This window comes from Lepisosteus platostomus, chromosome 2, assembly GCF_059453375.1.
Source record: "Lepisosteus platostomus isolate fLepPlt1 chromosome 2, fLepPlt1.hap1, whole genome shotgun sequence".
Taxonomy (NCBI): Eukaryota; Metazoa; Chordata; class Actinopteri; order Semionotiformes; family Lepisosteidae; genus Lepisosteus; species Lepisosteus platostomus.
In genome coordinates, this window is record NC_142612.1 from 16,136,426 (window position 1) to 16,158,399 (window position 21,974).

Consider the following 21,974-nt stretch of genomic DNA (forward strand, 5'->3'; position numbering starts at 1 on the left):
GTGTCCATTAAAAAGGTGCAAGAAGCAATCCACACTGCCTTCTTGAGAGCCATGCAAGTACTGAAGAATGTAAGAGGTTTAATGAGAGGAGCCCCAATCTGCCATAGAATGCCAGTCACTGAGCTGCTCTAACTACTGTGGGTAGCTCATTCCAGCACTGAGGAGCGAGGCTGGGCAATGGCCTGGCTCTGGAAGTGAGAACAGAAGGAAGGGAAGTGTGGAAGATGAGGTGGAAGAGAAGGAGCAGAGAAACTGGGAGTCCTTATCATGAGGTGTAAAGAGTGATAAGAGATTGAAGAATGATAGTATCAGAGTGCTTGACCCAAAAGTAGACAAGGGTTTTGAATTGGGTGTTTTCGGCAGTAGTGAGCCAGTAGCAAGACTGGAGTAACATGATAGTTTGTAAGAAGCAAGTAAGTATTGGCGGCGATTTAGAGTTTAAGGACTTTGAGAGGTTAGAGGACCAAGGGACTGGATGTAGAGAGATAGCAGTAGGAGGCCCAGGATGGAGCCTTGAGGGACACCAGTGGAAAAAGAATGAGGGGAGGACAGTTGTGATATGTACAGGGGAGTAAGAAGAGAAGGATGAGAGTAGGACCGGAATCTCAGAGTTTAGCAGGTGTTGACAGAAGTCTAATGAAGAATTAGGTCAAAGGAGAGGAAAGTAGCACAAGCTGAGGTAAGAATATCAGAAAAAAACACAAAACATTTTTTCTGAGACTGTACACTTCTTTAAAGGGGTAAATGTATTTCATGTGTGGGTGACACATAAAACTGTTTCTGAAAATGTTGCAGTTTGATCTAGTCTTTTTGTTCTCATTTTGTATACAGTCCTAGTATAGACTTATCCTCTGGGTAGGTATTCAAAAGTACTTTCTCAAATTTCAGATGAAGTTTATTACAAAGCTATCAAGGCCTGGGGAGGTAAGAAATTCAGTCTCTTTGCAAAGACTTTCAAATAACAATGAGGAAACTAGTGGGAAACTAATACTACTTGCATAGTTAGTTTTTAAAATAGAATGTATCATCATTTGAATGCTTTCTGTATGATTAAGTGATGAGAGATATACATTTTCCTGCCCAGATTAGATGATCATATTTCTTCCAAAAATAATAAAGAATAAGAGACAAAGATTTAATTGTCACCTTAAAATACTACAGTTAAAATTAGTTGGGTATCATTTCTCATGGGAAAAAAAACACAATAAAGTTTTTTCTCGCTTTCCTGTTTTTCCTTGACTTCCCAGCAACACAAGGACACTGTCGACATGCGTCCTGTGACTGAGACTTGGATAAGGCGTACACCCACAGAGTTGTGTGATGTTTTTATTTGTTAGCTCAAATGTTATCACCACCTGGAGATGCCCACCTCTCACATACCAGTAACTTTGCCACAGCCTGACATGTGGCATTAGTAGACTGTGAAATGTACTGGAGTGGCAGTTGTTTAGTGGTCTTTGGCTCAGGACATATGGGAACCTGAATCTTAATCAGTATTACGGACACATCTCTGTGCACCAAGCCAAGCTAACATGAATCCTGTTAATCAAAAATGCTGGCTTACTGGATCCACTGGAAATTCAATGACCAGCAGTGATTATATATCCTTGTAGTGACATTGTGCCAGTTACTGTACATTGCTTGTACATTTACTTTTGTCGTTTATCAGACCTTTTGTGGAACAAGTCTGTGAATCCAATTCTGAATTTGTCAGTAATGTTTCAGTTTAAAGTCTTTCATTTTTGTTTGTGGTTGTTTGTTTTGGGCAAAAAGACTAGTGTTGAACTTATTCTAAATATAAACATACAGTACTGTACCTACAACATCTGAGCCACATGCTTTAATGATGTATAACACTATTACAATTAATTTTTTAATAGTGTATTCCTGATCCAAAAACTGAAGGTGGTGTTAATTTAATTAGTGTAACGAACAGTTCTTTCCGGACCCTATGCGGACGACACAATCCAAAGAAGTGGGGAAACACTGGGAAACCGTCATGCAGGAATACGGGGCTGAAAACAGGGGGGTGTGTCCAAAGTGCGCTGGTGCACGGGGGAGGTGTGGCCGAGGCAAACAATCCAAGAGAGTAATCCTTAGAGGGTATCCAAAAGCACAAGAGGAATTAAAAACCAGGAACAGGAACAGGAACAGGAACAGGAACAGGAACAGGAACAGAGGTTAAAACCTTAACGGGATCAGGCGCTTCCAGGTCCCGGACTCGCATGGTGCGGAAACCAGATGCAGAGCCAGGATGAGCGTCAGCGCCTGGCTTTTAAGGTGGGCTGGGTAAAAGGGATCAGGTGCACAGAATGAAGTCTAAAGTGAAAGAGCTGGAGCACCCTTAAGGAGGGGGGACTATAATCGTGACAATTAGGAAATGAAAATGTGAAATGAATCTCAGAAATGGAATCAATGGGGCCATAAGGGACTTAGGATTAATTGTCATTTGTCTATATTTCTATACAAATTGTCTAAAAAATCTTTTTATAATTTTGTTGAACCATACGCTTTCCATGGTACATTAATGTGCATATCAATGAAGCCATGCAGTCCTCAATAGACTTACCTGAATCTTGGAATTACATAAATACTGCACAACATATTGTTGACTGTATATATTACATAAATTTTATGGAATTGTTTAATCAACTCACCTGTGATGGCTTTGTATGAATACATTTATTTTTTCAGATGAATGTCCTCAGTGACCTATCTATGCCTATGTTTAGGGATACCTGTATGATGCCAAATTCTTATATTATCCAATCCACTTTGTAATATCCAATTATTAAGTGCAATTTTACAACTCCTAAACTATATGTGGTCAAACTACCCTTATACAAATAGACATAATACAGTAGCCCTGTAATGAGACATTGAGGAGCATTACACTAGGTAAAGATTTTGTTTAATATCAGTTACAGAGCAAGAGAGCATTCAGAAGGTTTATTTTCTTACAGATGAAACAGCATTATCTACAAGTGGCATTATAAATGTTTAATTAATAATGGACCTCTGAAACACTTTTGATGGCTACTATAGTGCTTTGAAGTTTTGGATGGTATGTCATTTTACTCCTCCCTGTTAAGAGTATTGACGTGGACAAAACTCAGCAACTTCCTTAGTATACGTCTGTACTGCATTGTGGGAGTGTGGTTTATCACTGAGGACCAGTTTGCACTATGTACTATATTACTGAATGAGTCCCAGCTAGCTCAAGCCAGAACTATACAGAGGAAACTGCTGTACGTGGAAGTGCATTTTAAACTGAGATCAGTAGGCATTTCTTTATACAAAGGTTTGTGGGAGTACATACTCCATTTTGTATAGCACTTTTCATGTTAAAATAGCCTTAAAAATGTTTGAGAATGTAACCATAAGCAAAGAAATCAAACCCTATACCTGCACAAAATGTGTGGAATATATAAATAAAGCAAAACGAATAATTTTTATTCAGGAGGGAAGTTGGAGAAATAACTGATGATTCTACAAAGATTAATTTAAAAAAAATGTTTACCTTAAAAGAAAAAAAGTGTGTAATTATTTGGGGGGTTTAAAGTAAAACTGTAGCAGTTTTACACTTCCACTCATATTTTTATCTTATCTGTTAAAGACATTAGATGCAGGTTGAAAAACCAGTTTCAGGCACTGAACTGCTTTGAATTTTAACTGTCACCTTATGTTTACAAATACATTAAATGTAGCAGGTTCAACTGCCTTGTACTTTTCACAGACATAACAAATCAAGGACATTTTTAATTTCAGTTTTTCTGAGTATAATTATACTGTTTATTTATTTATATATATATACCAATTGAATCAATAATTTTACCAGTTCTAGAAGGATTTGTTTGAAACTTTCCAAATTTCTCACTTAAGGAATTTGTCGATCAAGAAAATGCACACTACACACCCTGTATTATTTAAACAGCCCAGATAAAACGTTAGTAGGAAAGCTTACACTGTATAGAGCACACAGAGTCAGTCAAGCCTTAGTACTCAATTCAGGAAACAGCACTGAGGCAGCTCAGTGAGATAGGCAGAAGTCCCGCCTTGAAACTACACAAAATGAGTTTGTATTCTATTCTTTGAGTTAAACATATGAAAATCCTTTATTTGAATAGATAAGTCAGCTAAGATCACATCCTCTAAAATCCCAGGGTGTTTCTCGAAAAGAATAGGGTGTAACCTGCCCAAATTTCCCATTGGCCCTTACAAGCCATGGCCTCCTAATAATCCCCCTCTATGAATTGGCTTCATTACTCTGCTCTCCTCCCCACTGAGAGCTGGTGTGTGGTGAGCGTACTGGTGCACTATGGCTGCTGTCGCATCATCCAGGTGGGGCTGCACATTGGTGGTGGTGGAGGGGAGTCCCCATTACCTGTAAAGCTCTTTGAGTGGATTGTCCAGAAAAGCACTATATAAGTGTAAGCTATTATTATTATTATTATTATTATTATTATTATTATTATTATTATTATTAATAATAATAATATCATGGCAGGATGTGTCAGTGTCAACATTAATCATCAGTTAATGGAAATTACCCTCAGATACAAAAAAGCAGACAGTTGGGATAGGGAGCACATGGGAAGATGGTAGAAGATGTGGTTTTAGAGGATATTTTGTATTTCACATTACTCATACGTGAAAGATTGTGGGTCCAGATCTCAGGTGGGACACTGTTATTGTATTTTTCAGCAAGCTCCTTCAGCCAGAGGCTCCAGTACAATGCCATCCTGTACACATTGGTAATATTATAAGTCTCACTGTATAAGTCACTCACAAGCATCAACGCAATGAGTTTGAATAAAATATAACCAATGCAGCAAGACGTTCTAGTAAGCTGGAAGACACAAGTTTCCACTTATGCCCTTTTGAAAAGATTACAAAAGAGCACTACACTGTTAAAATGAAAGAGCGAATAAAAATATAATTAAAAGGAAATAAAAAACGCATATTTTACTCAAAGCTCTATCTCTGAGAACTGCTGCTCAGCAGGAATGAAGTTTGCAATTTACAGGAGTCTCAAAATGTAAGAGATTAGGACCAAAAGCTAAACCCAAACACATGAGTCTGCAATTGCTTGTCTCCACTCTGATCTTGTACAACCTGTCCTCCCTAAGTCAGTCTCTCACTCCTTCCTCTGAGTTGCTGTGGGTCTGCGGGTGCTGAAGGTTGCTGTGTGTCTCCCAGGTGGGTCTGTTGGTACAGAATAGGTGCTGTGGTCTCCCAGATGGGTCTGCACCTGGAAGTCAATCCCCTCCTGTATTTAAAATGATAACAAGCACTGTATAAATGCAATGAATATTATAAATATTATTAATTATTAGAAGTAATAAGGAACAAAATGAGCATGATATAGAGTACAAGTGATAAATCTTATCAAATAATGTTATAAGACATAATATTTGCATAAAACAGCTTTAGAAGTCTTTCTGTCAGCAACAGAGTTACTGCTTTTTTCATGTAAATTGTCTGTAATTGTTGTGTTAATAGTTTATGCCTTGGCTACTCTGTAATTCATCAGTCATGCCAACAAGGGTCTGAAGCCAAAGAAATGACCGTTAAAGAACATCTGCTGCCTTACAGGAACTTCTGAACTCTCGCAGATAACATGTATGCAGATAACAGAGCAGGTGCTCTCCTCAAAGCGGAACAAACAAACTGTAAAGGCAATGTGGCAGATGTCACTGACAATATACAGTAGATAAGATAATATGACTTTATTGGCCATATACAATTTCTTTCAGTAGAAATGTGTCTTATCACTTAACCCAGCTTGCTCTCCACGAGACATGTAGACAGGGAAAGAGGCTTGGGGTCAGAGAACAGGGTCAGCCATTGTACAACACCCCTGGAGCAGTTGGGGTTAAGTACCTTGCTCAGGGGACCAACGGAGTAGGATTCCTCTGCCAGCCACAGGATTTGAATCGGCAACCTGCCAGCCACAGGCACAGATCCTAAGCCACAGAGCCACTGCTCCACCCCATCACTGGGCTGATCAGTCCGTTGGTGAAAAAATAAGCAGTAAATTAAAAAATAGGTTCATTCGTGTAAATAGGCTTCACTTACACTGCACGCATCTGTGGAATGAGGAATTTTTTGAAACAGAAAACAAATCAGAAGTGTAATTAAAGTGACTAATTATGTGTAAATACCAAGCTAATTACAGATAAATATTGTACTAAAAATATTGATGTAATATCACATATCAGGTAATTAGCTTCATCACAAAACGTGTACTTGTAGTCTACAAAGCTAGGATTATGATTGCATGACTGGACTTGAACAAATACACAGTATGTGCTATTTTTATGTGTACAAAGTGTAACCTCAGGGCAAGAATTCTCATGTGCATTTATGGGAAAGTGGTTCTCCAGGCAGGAATTGGGACTCCAGCAGCAAAACATTTTTTCCTCTAGGTCTCTCATTCCAATACTGATCAAGCCTACTTATATTCTACCATCTGATAAGATCATTCTACAAGGCAGTAATGCCACTAATGTATTGCCTCTCTCAATGTTCAGTCCTGGTGCCCTCAGTCTTGAGCGCTTTCACAAGCAGTGACATCATCATAACTTTTGGGATAAAGCTGGTAGGTGGTAATGCTCTTGTCTATTTTACCTGCATGTTCCAGCACATCAGTCGTTTTCATTATAATTTGCGTTCTTCAGATTCTTGTTAAGAGCCTGGGCTGGAGTCTACTGAGTGTAAAAGTAATACAAGTCGCATACAGTACTCATGAACAAGGTTCGAGAGAGATCAGGATTTACTCTGCTTATTCTGCACTTTATAGTTCAGGACTGAAAAACAAAGCAATGTATTATGTCTTGCAAGTTGACCTGCAAGACAAACACGGTAAGTGGACAACACATAATGCCTGTTGTTTACTTTTTTGAGTCTTCATATCTGCAGCTGCCAATTTTAACCTTAGATGCACACTAACCTGCAGTAGGAGGTTAAGTGCTTCAGTGAATGGATAATTCCACTAATAATTCACTGATGAACGTTTGTTGAAATAGACAAAATGTTACAGCATGAACTACAAATACAAGGAAGCTGTTCTAAACGCAGTACTCTTTTTACACAATTTATTTACAATCATTGTTATTCCAGGTACCAGAAGCTGAGATTCAAAGTAAAAAGGCAGATATTTTCCTCACAGCAAGACATTGCGTGATTAAGGAGTGCCATGTGACAGGTGGATGTGTAGTTATCTTTGTGAAATTAGGGGAATGGGCCAGATTATTCCTGTCTAGCTAACCAAAATATTAACAATCCTAACGGCCAGAGTTGCAGATAAGATAAAGGCACTGTAATTGAGTTAGCCAACAAAAAGCTCTAACTGAAATCCTGGAGTAGTTTCCTAGAGGTGTCCTAACTTTTTATGTGGCTCACAGGCATTAAGAACTTCAATCTGAAAGGTCTGATTAAAACCCAGTCACTATTGCAAAATCCACCGATTTCTGTTAAATATACAATCCTGCTCTGAATTTTATTTTAGTAAGGTGGACTTTTTTCAGCTATGAGGTGCCATTTAGGCCATTATTCAAACTTTACCTATCATACACACACACATTCCTCTCACATACACACAAAATGTTCTCACACTCTCCATTTTAACTTTCACATTCATATAAAATGCTCTCACTCTCAAATTTACCTCTCACATACACACAAAACGCTCTTACATGCACGAGTCTTACCTCGCACATACACACAAAACACTCCTTCACAATGGGAACATGAGAGGCAAAACTAGTGAATGTGAGTGCATTTTATGTGTATGTTAGAGCAATTTGTGTGTGTATGAGAGGTAAAGTTTGAATAATGGCCTTTTTCCTTTCACAAAAGTACCACATATTCTCACAAAAAATAAAGTGATGGCATGCCATCTGTGTATTGTGAAATGCATTAAAACAAAATCCCATTTGACATTCTGCATATCCTGTATACTAAGAACTCCTGGATATGTGCTGCATAGCAACAACTCACACTATTGCATGGGTTTGACATTTTGATGTTTCTAGCTTAGATGCACGGGAATTACTGAAGTTAAACAATATTTTTATAAACTGTGAAACTGCTTAAGTTTTAAAGTAGGTTACTAACATGCCTGAGGACATGAAAGGTAAATTGTTCCCATGTAAATGAATAACCATTGCCCAAATGTGCTGTAAATTAATAACCAGCCCATGACTGATACCACTTCTGCAAATGAAATACCTGTATTCTGGGAAAATGTGAGATCAAACACTACACTCTTTGTGTTAATGTTACCTCAGCATCTCAGAATGCCTAGTAAAACATTTCTCCAGGTATGGAGATTAGCATGATGCGAGGCCAAAAAATGTTTAAGAAATAAATTTTTATGTAGAAAAAACAGATGAATTGTATTTTTATTAAGTTTAACGCATCAAAGATCTTCTGTTTTTTGCAACCAGGCTAAACAGACCGCAAGACCACCTTAATGAAAATCATGAGCTTGCGAAAGTGAGTTTCTCCTGAGAGTAATTTCCGGCCTCTATAATCTTGAAGGTTGAGAAGGAGAAGCTCGGTTCTGCTTGAGACCCGGCGCCAGAGCCCACCGAGACAAGCCACAGGCTGAAACAAACCTGCAGGGAGGAACACAGGAATGTTCTGTACCAGCTCACACACGCAAGCCCAGAGACAGGCAAGGCTGATCAACAGGGGGGTAACTTATTGAGACATTCCTGGAAACATTTCACCCTTTAATAGTCTGCCAGGGTCTCTTTAATGTGGAAAAGACCCAACTCTGACATCTGAGCTATAAAATGAAACCCTGGGCTGCGCCAGAGCTAGCACAGAACGATACCTATTGCAAGTACAGTATATGCCAGACCTTCCTTTGTCAGTTTGTCAGGTGCCCCTCGAACTCCAGACCACCATTTAAGCACAAAAGTATTTCTGCTTTATGAGCTTATCATAATTGACAGTTGTAGCTTTTTTACTGGAAGGGAAGTGTGAAATCTAAAATAAGGCCTTAGTGGGTAACATAAATCTTGCAAAAACCAGTAAATCCGTTTATCCACGTTGACATCTGTTTTGTGAAAGCATGCAAAACCACTCTTGTGGGAAATTCTTCATCAGAGGGGGAGGACAGTCTTGTGCAGATTCAGTTTATTATTGAGGCTCAATAAGTACAGTAATGCGTGTTAGGTCTGTGTTACGACCACAGACTGAGGTGCGTGCCAGGTCTTGTAGTAGACCCTATGCGATGCGGGAAGAGCTGGAGAAAACAGGAGGTGTGATAAAAGAAAACACACAGGGGTTTAATAATGCGCAAAATAATAGTGACAGTCCTTGAGACAGTGAATGGGGGAGACAAAGAACGCCATCCAAATCCAAACAGGTCGGAAGGCAGGTCAGGGCAGAGTCCTGGAGTCCAGCAGCGAGTAATTCATCCTGGGACGCGACAAGGTTAAAATCCCCGGGAAAGGGGAAAACACGAACAGACAAAACATGGAGGTCCAAGGGTGATGGGGCGAGATCCTCCAGACCCTGGGCTCAGGAAGCAGGAGGTGTCGGGGATGAGGCCTACACCCTCAGGAGACGGCTGTAGGGTTTCATGGTGCTAGGCGGGCCTCACAACATTACCCTAATGATGAGCCCCAAGGACTGGAGGAGCTAGTCTTTAAATACACATAAGAAGGTACACCTGGGGAGCTTAGCAACAATCACAGGAACAATAACGGGAGTAATGGAGTGCCCTCTAGGGAGGGATGTCAGGCGTGACAGTCTGCCCCAAAACCCGACAAACATCAAAAGTTTATTAGCTTTTATAAACAGGCTCAGAGATGAGATGGTATGTTTGTCCTGTTTTATAATCTGTTTATGAGTGAATGTCCTGTCCTTCCATATGTGCCAAAGGTTGCACATGACCTGTATATTCTGTCTTACTATACTTTTTGGTAAAGGCTAAATTAACAGATCCCAGAAATTACCCTAATACCTTCCACAATGTGGTTCAGCAGTAATATTGTAGAGCTGGATATGTGGAATATATACAGTATACTGTATATGTCCCACTTCAACCACAGTGACATTAAAGGCAGGCAGAGCTAGCATTAACTTTACCCTCAACTGGATCTCAAAATAAATCTATTTAAGTGCAAAAAAACGGTAAATTGTAATGTAAATATTCATCTATTTCCAAATCAAAAGAATAATCAAAGCAAAATTAGAAAAGTACCTGCTATACAAATTGTGAGATTTTCAAATGGCTAAAGAGTGTGTTGATGACACTGTATTTATATTTACTGCAAATACACATGTAGACTCCATGTTCAATTACTTCATACTCTGTTGCCAGTGTCTTGCTCTCTTTCTGCTCTCTCTCACATTTACAAGTCACAACAGCACAGGTCATCTGCGTTAAAATCACCAAGCCCATGGATTAGGTATGCCCAATGGGTACTCTGTCATCCTAATAAAGACAGTAGTTAATTTAAATGCAAATAGCAGTATTACACATGTATCTTTGCTTTTCTTTACCATGTTACACCTCATTTCTGAGCATGTAGCTTACCAACTCAGTAATGCAATTGTTGAGATAATCTTTTGTTTTTTCAAATCAGAATCATTGCATTTATTTTGTTGACACATTTAATGAGGTATGTGTCATGTTTAGATTAGCGGTCTTGAATCTGGCTCTGGAGAGCCCCCGTCTTATACAGCGGGTTACCCTAAATCTGCTGCTTATTTAGACTAGGTACACTTCACAGTTATTGAGCAATTATATAATTAAAGTAATCTGTTCAAATAAGGGATATTTCTGCTTTTTGAAGGCTGAAACATGTCAATCAATTAATTTAATAAATCGCCAATTTAATAGATCACAGTTAAACTAACTGTTTAGTTGATCACAGTAAAAATCAAAGTCTTTACAAACTGATGATTTATTGCTTACTTTTAAGTGCTTTGAATCAGCAGGATTGTGCTTCTTCCTGACCAAGGTATATATACAGTATAAAACATTCCACTTAATCCCCACAGGTTTTCTTTCTAATACTTTCCTACCCTGCTTATTCTTGGGGGCTGTTTTTCTCTAGCAGGCTACTTTATTTGTGGGCCATTGGTCAAGTAATGGTAAGACGAGGTTGTTAAAGTCTTACAGAGATGCTGCCGATCAAAGAAGGTCGGGGTTCTGAACTCCTGATTGGAAGGTTCTGGGTTCAAATCCCAGGTGAGACACTGCTGTTGCACCCATGGCATTTCACCCAAATTGTTTCAGTACCTGCTGTTATTTAAGATCGAGTATGAGCTGAAATAAATCATCATCAGCCTTCTCAGTCTCTTTTCTGATCACCTGTCCTGTGAGAATATTCCTTATATAATAAATCCATTGCATGCATTTCATTCTGTACTGAATTGTAGATGCTGGACTACATACACAATGACCCCAGTTATCTGATAACCCTTTGCCTTGAAAACTGATTCATTTTTCAGTGATGTTTCCCTGCAGCACTTACAAAGTACCAACAAGGAAGTCCAAGGTAAATGTGTGTGAAATTGGCAACGTGTCTAATCGATGGATTACCTCTTCCTTTTACTTTCCAGGAGTGAGGTTCATAAGCAACACCAGTTTTGTGAGCACAGCGGGTGAGGATGCTTATCTTGGGTGTGTAGTGGAGGACCCTTTAGAAGACCTGTCGCAGATTAGCTGGCAGAGATCAGCAGATTTGAATTTCGTCGTCTACAGACCTGACAGAGGACCCATTCCTGTCAACGAATTGGGAAAAAGAGTCAGATTTGAAAGAAAAGGACAGTGGGATGGCTCCATTATCCTACAAAATGTGTCCCCCTCAGATGAAGGCACATATATTTGCATCTTCACCATTTTTCCCAGTGGCCCATTTCATCGCTTAGTGAGACTCATGGTTAATGGTAATGTAACAAAAACAGTTATTTCATACCCTATGCAGATGACACGATCCAGGGAAAAGTGAAGAAACACGGGGAAAAGATCATGCAGGATGTGGGGATGAAAACAGGGGGCGTGTCCTTGGTGCGCTGGTGTTCGGGGGAGGTGTGGCCGAGGCAAACAATCCGGGAGAAAATCCAAAGGGGTATCCAAACGAAAGCAAAAGTCCAAAACCGGGCGGTCCTTCCAAGACAAACATGATTTAAAAACGGGAACTGGATAGGAACTGGTGGGAGACAGGAACAGGAACAGAGAATAAAACCTTAACGGGACCAGGCGCTTCCAGGTCCAGGACTCGCACAATACGGAGATCAAATGCAGAGCCCTGAATAAAGTGACCAACTGGCTTTTAAGGAGAACTGAAAGGGGGTTAGAACAGGGAACAGGTGCAGGTGATGAGTGGAAAACAAGGAAGGGCTGGAGCGTCCTTAAGAGGAGGGGTCTACGAACGTGACAGGTAAGACCCGTTGTGATAAACCAAGAGAAAAGTCTCTTTAGAAATCATCATATTAAATCCAGACCCATCTCAATGTAGGTTCCAATGAAAAAGCCTAGAAGGATTATTTTCTTAGAAGCAAGTCTTAAAATGGCACATCTTTTTAAAATTAAGGTCTTCGAAGTAGTAAGTGGTGAATAGGCAGGCAGGCATCCTGACTTTCAGTTCTCACTATCTGGACTAGCTCTGCTACAGTACTGATTCCAAAAGTATTGGAAGGAAGTTCAGATGAACATCCCTGTGTTGACATCATAACACCAGTTGCATATACTTATATGATCCTTAAATGGGCAAAACTGAAGGGCCTGGCCCAGTTGCCTAGTTTGTTCATTTTCAAAATGTTTTTGTCTGTGTACATCTCTCATTTCCTCCAATGTATTTTAGTGTCCTTAGACTAGCAATGTGTGCAGACAGGTATTCTGTAGACCCTGGGTTATGTTTCTCTGCTTATCCAACATGGCGCCGGAGAGTGGCGACGTGTTGCGTGTTGCTCCTCATCTGTATATCTTGACCCACTTGACCCAGAGCAGAGCCAGCGAACGCGGTAGATACGGTAGACGGTGAGGACTTCAAGCGAGAGTGAAGCACCGTGGCTACCAGACTCCACTCCTGAGTGTCCTGCTGGCCAACGAGATGGACAAGCTAAGGGGAAGGTTAAACCATCAGCGGGACATCAAGAATTGCTGCATTCTCTGTCTCACTGACCCTCAATACACCTGACTCAGCCAGCCTGTTATATTTTTACTTTTATCTATCACACTTCCATGTGCTGATCAGATTGGCAGTGTTCCAAAATCACACAGATCTTCCTCCTCTCTATTTGTCAAAGATAACTTCTTCTAACACAATTGGTTACTTAGTTTCGTAGCCTGCATTTCTATATAACAGTATAGAATCACACAGTAGAGTCCAATTCAAACCAGTTCTGTGTGTCCACCTTATCAACTACTGTAGCTTCTGCAAAAAAAGTATGTAAAAAGTTCACAGAGACCATCTCAACAGTGTCTATTCTGCATAGTTATGTCATGGACAGGCATCAAGAAGAAAACAATTTATTTAAATATGACTGTCTCATATTAGCTGGTCAGGTGACTGAGGATGAGATCTCATTCCCCACAGCCTTCTGGGGAATGTAGGTCAGACAATAATCTCCATATTGTCTGAGCCTACTACCCTCTCACATAATGTGCAGTTATGAATCTTATTATAGACTGCATGTCACCACTGAATCCTATGCACAAAAAGCACAAATGATATGCACAAATGGAAAAACCGTCAGACAGTGGTTGTAGGTCAGAAAGGTAACCCAGCAGTACACTCTCTCTTTCTAGTGAAGCCTGAGATCACGGTTTTTACAGAAGACCCAATTGAAGAAGGTGAAACGGAAAGTCGCATAGCAACCTGCAGGGCAGAGAATGGCAAGCCGGCTGCTAAAATCAGTTGGCGAACTCCCTTTCCTACGCTTGGAAGCATGGAAAGCTCATCGATGCACAAGGACCTTACCATTACCATCGAGAGCCAGCTGCGAGCCATCCCAGCACGCTCGATGCATCGCCAGGAGGTGCAATGCGTGGTGGAGCACCTGTCTTTGGCCCAGCCAGAAGTGGTCTCTTCCAAGCTCACCGTGCAGTGTAAGGAGTCACGCATGCTCCACTCCACTCCATTCCTTGCACCTGCCATGCATTCACTTTCAGGGTCCCTAGCCTGCTCGTGATGGGTAAATACATGTCTTTGGCTCAGGGCAGATGACCTCCAAAGGGCTCTGTGGAGAAAGAAAGCTGCCGTGATCGTAGTGACCTTTCACCTGTGGCATCACAGTGACAAAGAGACACCGCTGTCTGCTGTCACCTTGCATTGTATTCTGTGAGCTGTGGCTACAGCCCATCAGACTGTTTATGATATCTGGGACCACTGGTTTTGAATACTAGAGAGTGTAAATGTCCATGTGGTGCTTCTTTAATGAGGTTTTGTTTGGTTTTCAGATCCCCCTTCTGTTGTTGTGACAAAAATAAACACACCAACTAAGCTCACCTTCCAGTGTGAAGCAGATGCTAACCCCCCCGTGGACAGATATGATTGGAAAAGGTATGTCTTGCGTCTGTGGCACTTGACAACAGTACCAAGAATGAATTGCACTTCAAACCAGTGCATAGTTCAATACCCTGCACTATAAGGGCAGGCATAAAGAAGAGCAAAAATCTTTGTTTTCAGTGTTCTGGTTTTGTGTGTATTTAGTGGATTGCTGTTTAATTGCACAGCTAAACAAAATGAGAAATAGAAAGAACCAAATGGCTGACTTCTTCTGAATTACTGCTGAGCTGGTTTAGTTCCTGTGTGAGAGTTTCTGGTTGTGGTGTGCAAGTGATATCCTGTTTTTATCGCAAGAGCGTTGTAACAGAAAACATGCAGGCTGATTTACTGTTGCGAACATATTCAATCAGAATTCCATCTGTGACAGCACCCTGCTGTACATTAGCCTGAGGTATAAAAACCTGCCCTAGGTCTCATGTGCTGCTATACAAGCAGCCAGACATGGTAGAGTTGTAGCATTTCTTACTGCGCGGTGTCACATGGGTTCTTTTCACTAACACTCAGCAGCTCTGAAAGAGAAGTCCCTTCTGTGAACCCTCTCTGGTGTTTGTAGGGAGAACGAGGTCCTCCCAGACGGGGCAGCTGTGACTGAAGCTCAGCTGGAGTTCTCTGTCATCACCCCTGACCTCAGTGGCCTCTACTACTGTAGAGCGAGTACCCCTAATGCCACAGCAACAGGAGTGCTTTATCTCCAAATCGGTAATGCATTCTTTTTTATTTAAGAAAGAGACTACCTTTTCATTATTTAGAAGTTCAAAATATTTCATCAACATTTTTAGTTTTTGAACGGAATATAGTTTTGTTTGATCGTTTTTCCAATTATTTAAAGTGCAGAAGTTCAACAATTAAGGCCAGTATTGCATGTTGTACTTATTTTCCTAATCTTATTCACCATTTATTTGTACACCTCAGATTTAAATAGGCAATTGTTTGTAAAAACAGATAGAGCTGACTGATGTGAAGATGCACACCTGCACATTTGCTGTGTCATGCTGGTTCTGAAAACACCTGACTCAACTGATGTCTTGAGAGAAAACATTGCTTGTGTTGACAGAATAACTACCCGAATGTTCACAAGTGAAACAGCTACGAACACTTTTCTGACAGATTTAATACACTTAAGGTTACTTATATGGTAATAAGTAAACATCCAAAAACTGCATTCCCTTTAAAAGATGAGCTTTGATTGTCAATGCAATTTTGTTTCATATTGTTGATCTTACAAGCTAAAAAAAAATACTATATAATATTAAATTAGCATATACAGTATTTTAAAGTACAGAATCCCCTTGGGTTAATGGACTTATTGCCGAATGGCTGTAAAATCTCAAATGGATGTTTTTTCAGCAGAAACTATTACATGACAAAAAAAAATCATATAATATATATCAGATATGCTTTCTGGATCTTTTGACTTAATTTTAACATTTAAAATCAACATAGTCTTCAACACGACCAGCAACATAGTCAATAAAAATTATTATTTTTATCATAAGTATACAAGTTCTTTCTTTCATGTTTCATAGACATACTGTAAATTAACTAAAGCATACAAAACACAAACAACATCCATTGTAAGCAACTGACCTACCCATATAGGATATCGCTGATATTCCTGAATCTTAAATCTATGTAGTCCTTAAGTTTACGTTGATTTGTGAGATGTGCATTTCTCCATTACTGCGGGTAAAGTCTGGTGCTTCTGACTTCACAGACAATCCCGTTTAGATTTTATCCATTAGATCCAAAGCCTGTTAAACTGAGGATTTCACAGTTTATGGTTTTACACATTGACTAACAATCTTTCATTTTTCTATTTCATTTTAGGAATTTCAACTAATTATATGGCTTTGTTCACTCTTGCTGTTATACTGCTCCTTTCAGTAATCATCATATTGGTTTTTTTTCACGCAAAAGTAAGAGAGTTGTCTGTTACTAACAGTTAGACTTCCACTAGGGACTAACTAGGGTCCTCCAGAGAGATACAGTACATGTTCCATTTACACATGGGTCAGACTTCTCCTGCATGGTCACATGTTTCCACCATGTTGAATATGTATCCTCTCCAGCTGCCTGGGGGAACTCGATTCAGTAAGTGGAACATTTGCTGTGAACTGTTATGTGATATAATTACAACCTAATACTGCGAATTGTGCCAAATAATTTGCTCTATGTTTTAATCTTTTTTTAACCTTCATAGATGCCTGTATTTCTTTGATGTTACAGTTGATGCTTGCTTTCTGATATTTTACAGCAAAGGAATTGAGAACAGAAAATCCTCAAAGTAACAGGAAAACACAGGTTTATTTTTTTTACTTCACTCTCAAATGTGCATGTCTGCACATTAAAAATCTGACTTTAAATAATCAATTCTTAAACTGTTATTGAGAGCTGACATATTTTTGATTATCTTTAAGATCTGATGCATTCTGTGAAGCAGTGTTCTTAGAATAACTGTTAATTCCTGTTCAAAAGTAAGTTCTTTTTTTCAGATATAAATAAGATGAATATTCTAAGTCACCCTAACAAGAAGTCCTGACGCATCTTATTTTTTGTGGCAACAGTGCAGGTTTATTAACTTTTTCTGTGTCTCTTGTGTATTCTTATTTTTTTAATAACTCTATTGCTGCTTGTATAATACAAGCGTACGCTTAGTATTATAACTGTAAGTGTACATGCAATAAGTATAGGCACAGACGTTGTATCTTAAGAGATATCCACACTCTGAGATAACAAGTGATCACTCTTGATCAGAACTGCAGAGAAGCTCATAATCAACTTGCTGACATTCCATTTAGAGTTAGTTTGTAAACTGAAAGAAAACTGAGGAAGAAAAAATAGGGTTCTGTCTGAACTTTTGACTTATTTGACCATTATATAAAATCTTGAATTACAGAGAGAGCCATAAAATGTATTTATTATCTAATGGAGTCAGTGACCCATTAAAAAAACAGACCCAATATCATTAAGGTAATAATTCCAGGCAGAAAATGGTTAGGTTTTCAAGCGGCTCCTTTCTCCCCTTTATGAATCAATAGTTCCTAGTTTCAGATAAACTTTCACACATACAATTACAGCTTTTTTGAAAAGCTCATACTACCAGTACTTCTATTCTGATACTAATGTGACTTGTATTCTGCTATTACCATGTGATTCTTATTCTGCAGCTAACATGACGTTTTTTTCTAGCTTTTGCTTCCAGATCCAGTCTTCTCTTCGTATTTTTAAACCTCTTTTAATATGAATCTTCCACAACAGCTTAGCTGCCTCTTTACTGATCATATGGGCCTTGAATTCAGAGCAGACAGCCTTGAGCCTCAGTGGAATTCTGTTACCACATTAGCCTGCCTGGAGGGAGGGCAGCCCATGGCCTTGGATCCCCAGAGATTTTCCCTTCAGAAGGGTTTTTTTCTCTCCTCCGTGCCATTGGGTCACGTGGTGCAAAATAAGGCCAACACATGCGCTTTGTTTTTCTCTGCAGTCCCTCTCACAAATAAAAAGGGACTCAACAGGCCATCTTGTGGTTAAGGTGATTTAGGCCATACTACAGTTACAGTATCACCCTGCACATGTTTCTTTTATTATTTAGTACAGAAAAAGTATTATAAAAACAAGGACATAAGAAGATTACAGATGAGAAGAGTGGAGATGGCCCTTTGTGCAGATTTTGTTGCTAGTAGTATATTAAATCCTAGATTCTTCAAATGCTCTTTCTGATGCAGATATGTAGTTTGCTGATGCGGATTCCCTGCCTGTCTACCTTTAATGGACACCCAGGAGAGATCCTTGGTATAATTACCTCCTAGCAACCCAACCTGCTACAGGTGCAAATGGCCTCCGCTCATTTTCATCCTTTTTTATGTCTCTTACACCCTTGAGTCTTTGTGACACTTGTGCTACTCAGCTGGAAATGTTGGTAATCTGCCCAGGAGGGCTGCAGGGTTGTGGGCTGTTGCTGTGGAATGGCCTATATGCAAAACCGGCTGAGGCTCATGGCAGAATTGACGCTGATGAAACAGATCCATATTCCTGCTGATTGTTCTTTATTTGATCTCATCAGCATCCTTTCTTCTTGCAACGATCTGTTTTGATTTGGCTTAATTGGCTAACTTCAAATAAAATGATTTTAATCCAGTATATTGTCTCAGAGTTTTATTCAATTACTGTAACGGCACAATGCTCCTGATGTTCTAGAATGCTACATTAGAATTAACATGAACTGGAATTCTGGGATTGGGGTTACAATTCTAGGGAATAATATTTGTCTAATCCTAGAGTTCTTCTCATAGTCCAGCTAAAGGTGCAAATGAATAGAAATGATTAAACGTCAGATACAGCACTTTGTCTTTTTCTGTACTGATTTTCTACGTGTAGTGGTAGCCCCACTAAAATAAAATAAACATCTTAACTAAAGTGTGCGGCAAGAAATGTCACACACGTAACAGGAAGTGTTTACATTAGTATTCAGATATTCCTTCATGGACAGCTTGGTCCCTTGACTGATTTTTTGTTATGTTTTCCATAACGTTGTGTTTCTTTTCTTCTCTTTTCAGCATGGAATAAACCTACAGTACACATACAACGTAACTTAAACGTTTTGTTTTTAAAACTTCCCATAATCCCTTTTTTGAAGTACAGGAAGTCAGATGGACACACAGTACATAAGAGTTTCGACATGATTCGCAAGTCAATAGCGTGAGACTCGTGCCTCGACCGGGGTCTGTGGCTTGCTGCTGTTCCGAAAGTGTGTCAATGGCCCCATCTACTGACCAATTCTAGGTCTTTTTTCTAAGTTTTTTTACTTTTATTGAGTAAAAAACTAAACAGAAGTTTATTATTTTACTGACCATCCCTGTGTCTGGCACCCAACTAGAGCCGATGGCAATTCCGCCAGAGAAAAGGAATTGGCTATAGCAGCATTCCTATAATGAAAACCAGCCGTTGTATGTAAATCTCTCATTAGCACTCTGGTCTGTTTCAGGCCCGGCCCTAGCTTTCTGGGGGCCCTCCAAGATCACGATTTACACATACACTATTATCAGCTCCCACCCAAATGTACTTTCACTACTTAGAACAATTAAATTAATTTTATAACTAGAAAACGTATAAACCAGTTCTGAGAACACATAAATAAGTTTCAGAGAAGAACAAGAAGCACACATTTTACAAATTGCTTGGCGTGCCTCTGTTTTGAGATCGTTTACTTTTCTTTTGGACAAGTAATAGGTTTATTCCATGCTGAAAAAAAAGAAGAAAGAGAACACAACGTTTCGGCCGTGGAGCCTTCTTCAGGTGTGAGAGAGACAGGGCAGTAGGCAAAGGTAAAGGTACCCACCTGAACTACTTTTCTTTTGTGCGCTTCAGAAACATTACGTACTCGATTATGAGTGGTCTTTTTTTTTTTACTACTTTGCTTCCATTGGGATAATTCACAGCAGCAACAGAAAGAGCCGCTGTAGGAAATTTCTCACTCATATTTGAATGTTCAGATTAAAAAAATATTGGGTTGCACATCGAGGGGACCATAGACAGTCGCCCAGTTCGCCTGTGCCCAGGGCCGGGGCCGTATCGAATTCAGTATGCCATGGAAATCTGTATCCCCTTTCAAAGTGAGCATGTGCACTGGAAATTAGAGGTATGATTTGTCTGCCTGCTCTTGCACACATTTCGTATTTTCTGTAGCAAACGAGCAATTCTAAATTTCAGGTAAGTATTACAATAATTTGCATGTCCCGAACAACAAGAACAACAAAAAAGATTCACACAAGCATCGCGTAATTCTGAATTTCAGGATTGCTTAAGTAAGCCACCCTCACTCGTATGATAACCCATGATCCACTTCTCCGCAGTGAGCGAATGTGGGATCTGGTATTCCACGCAAATTCCGCGGGTCCCGAGACACACTCACGCTCTGATTTCCAGTGCACATGCGTACTTTGAAAGGGGATACAGATGGCCGCGGTATACTGAATCCGATACGGCACCGGCCCTGTTCTGTTTTAGACATGTACGAATGTGTAATTTTCCTTATCCTCGGGTAAGGATACTAAGCTTCGTGTGCAGAAATATCACCCATCTTTTCTACGTTCCTTTGAAGAAGTTGATATATGTTTCTTAATTAAATGTACAAAATGTGTTTATTGTGACACTGAACAATTATTCGCTTTTTAATGACAAAAACGACAAGATACAAAAAGATTTAAAACCGTAAGCTTATGTCCCGTGTTATTGTTGTTTTATTCAGTTACGCATTTAAAATATTTTGAGTAATACACTAGAGAATTCTCCGTTTCAGTTTGTAGCTTACACTAATATACATTTCTTCGTTTTCTCATTGGTTATACGAGATAATGTGACTAGGACTAATACTTTTTGGGTGCTTAATGATCAGTAATTACTGACAGGATACCGAGTCATCTTTGTATCACTCTCTTGCATGCAGTACATTTGAATTTGATTTTAACATTGAAGACACATGGTATTAATACCAAAAGCTTGTGGATGGAGCCTGTACAGTAGTCCAACTATGGTCCTATGTGACTACTTTTAATCCTATTGGGCACTCTAAATCACTCATGTCTAAAGAACACCTGTTAGGGACTTAATTGATCAGTAAAGGAAGTAATTTATTCTGCAAAGGGAACTCTGATTCTCAGGTGTCAACTATAATGAACTTTCGGATTTGGCACGCAGTATTAGTTACAATACAAACGAGTACAGCTGCTGCGGGTCTGACCTTGAACATGTATCATACTATAGGCGCTTTTATTTCCGTTGATAAATGATAAAGATTCATTCGGAGATCCTTTATGTATAATCGAACCATTATTTCGGTTTTATGTATAGTTACCTTTGTTTCTGCGGTAGTCTTGTGCGCTACAATTTCTCCGTTTGAGGTTGAGGGTAGGAACACAGTATGTCGAATAATAACTGACAAACGCGTGTACTACATGTAAATAGTACCAAAAAGCGCCAGCTAATGTTCAATACGGTTAGCAATTTTTATTTTTAAACAGCAATATCGATCAAACGTGATAGTACATGGGAGATTATTTCATCTACAGGTACAATATATATGTTTGTAGTTCTAAAAGGTGGGTTTAGACTTCCGTTACAGATCTTTTTAGGTCATTTCGGTTTTTCACTGTTTATCTGACCCAGTCCAGAGCCAGTACCGTCATTGTGGCGTGTGCGGTCCAAGACAACCTTGGTATCGCCTGGGTGAGCCGCCTGCTCTGTCTCCGAGACTTTCCGAAGAACTGCGATACTCATTATTAAAAAGCTGTCGGTAAGTTTTTTTTTTTCCTTTAACGTACCCTTACATTTGCCTACGCATCTTCTTCACTAGACCTCCAAATCTCCAATACCCTGCTTTCCCCTGAGAACCAAAAGTATAGACTTCATCGCAATAAAATACAACAAACCTATTCAATTGAG

General features: G+C 39.5%; 1 protein-coding gene across 6 annotated transcripts in view; it reads left to right on the forward strand.

The window, feature by feature from the left end:
* Positions 1–21,974, forward strand: part of LOC148676031 (nectin-1-like) — a 29,001-nt gene that overhangs the window by 5,986 nt on the left and 1,041 nt on the right. For 2 of the 6 annotated variants that reach the window (XM_088600662.1, XM_088600669.1), the window contains exons 3-6: positions 12,972–14,077; positions 14,429–14,531; positions 15,091–15,236; positions 21,699–21,825. In XM_088600662.1, coding sequence (XP_088456788.1) covers positions 13,702–14,077; positions 14,429–14,531; positions 15,091–15,236; positions 21,699–21,825 — 752 coding nt within the window. In that variant the 5' untranslated portion in view covers positions 12,972–13,701. Of the gene's footprint in view, positions 1–11,971; positions 12,408–12,971; positions 14,078–14,428; positions 14,532–15,090; positions 15,237–21,698; positions 21,826–21,974 lie in introns of those variants that run through there. The other 4 variants (XM_088600653.1, XM_088600679.1, XM_088600696.1 and 1 more) reach the window with 4 other exon arrangements.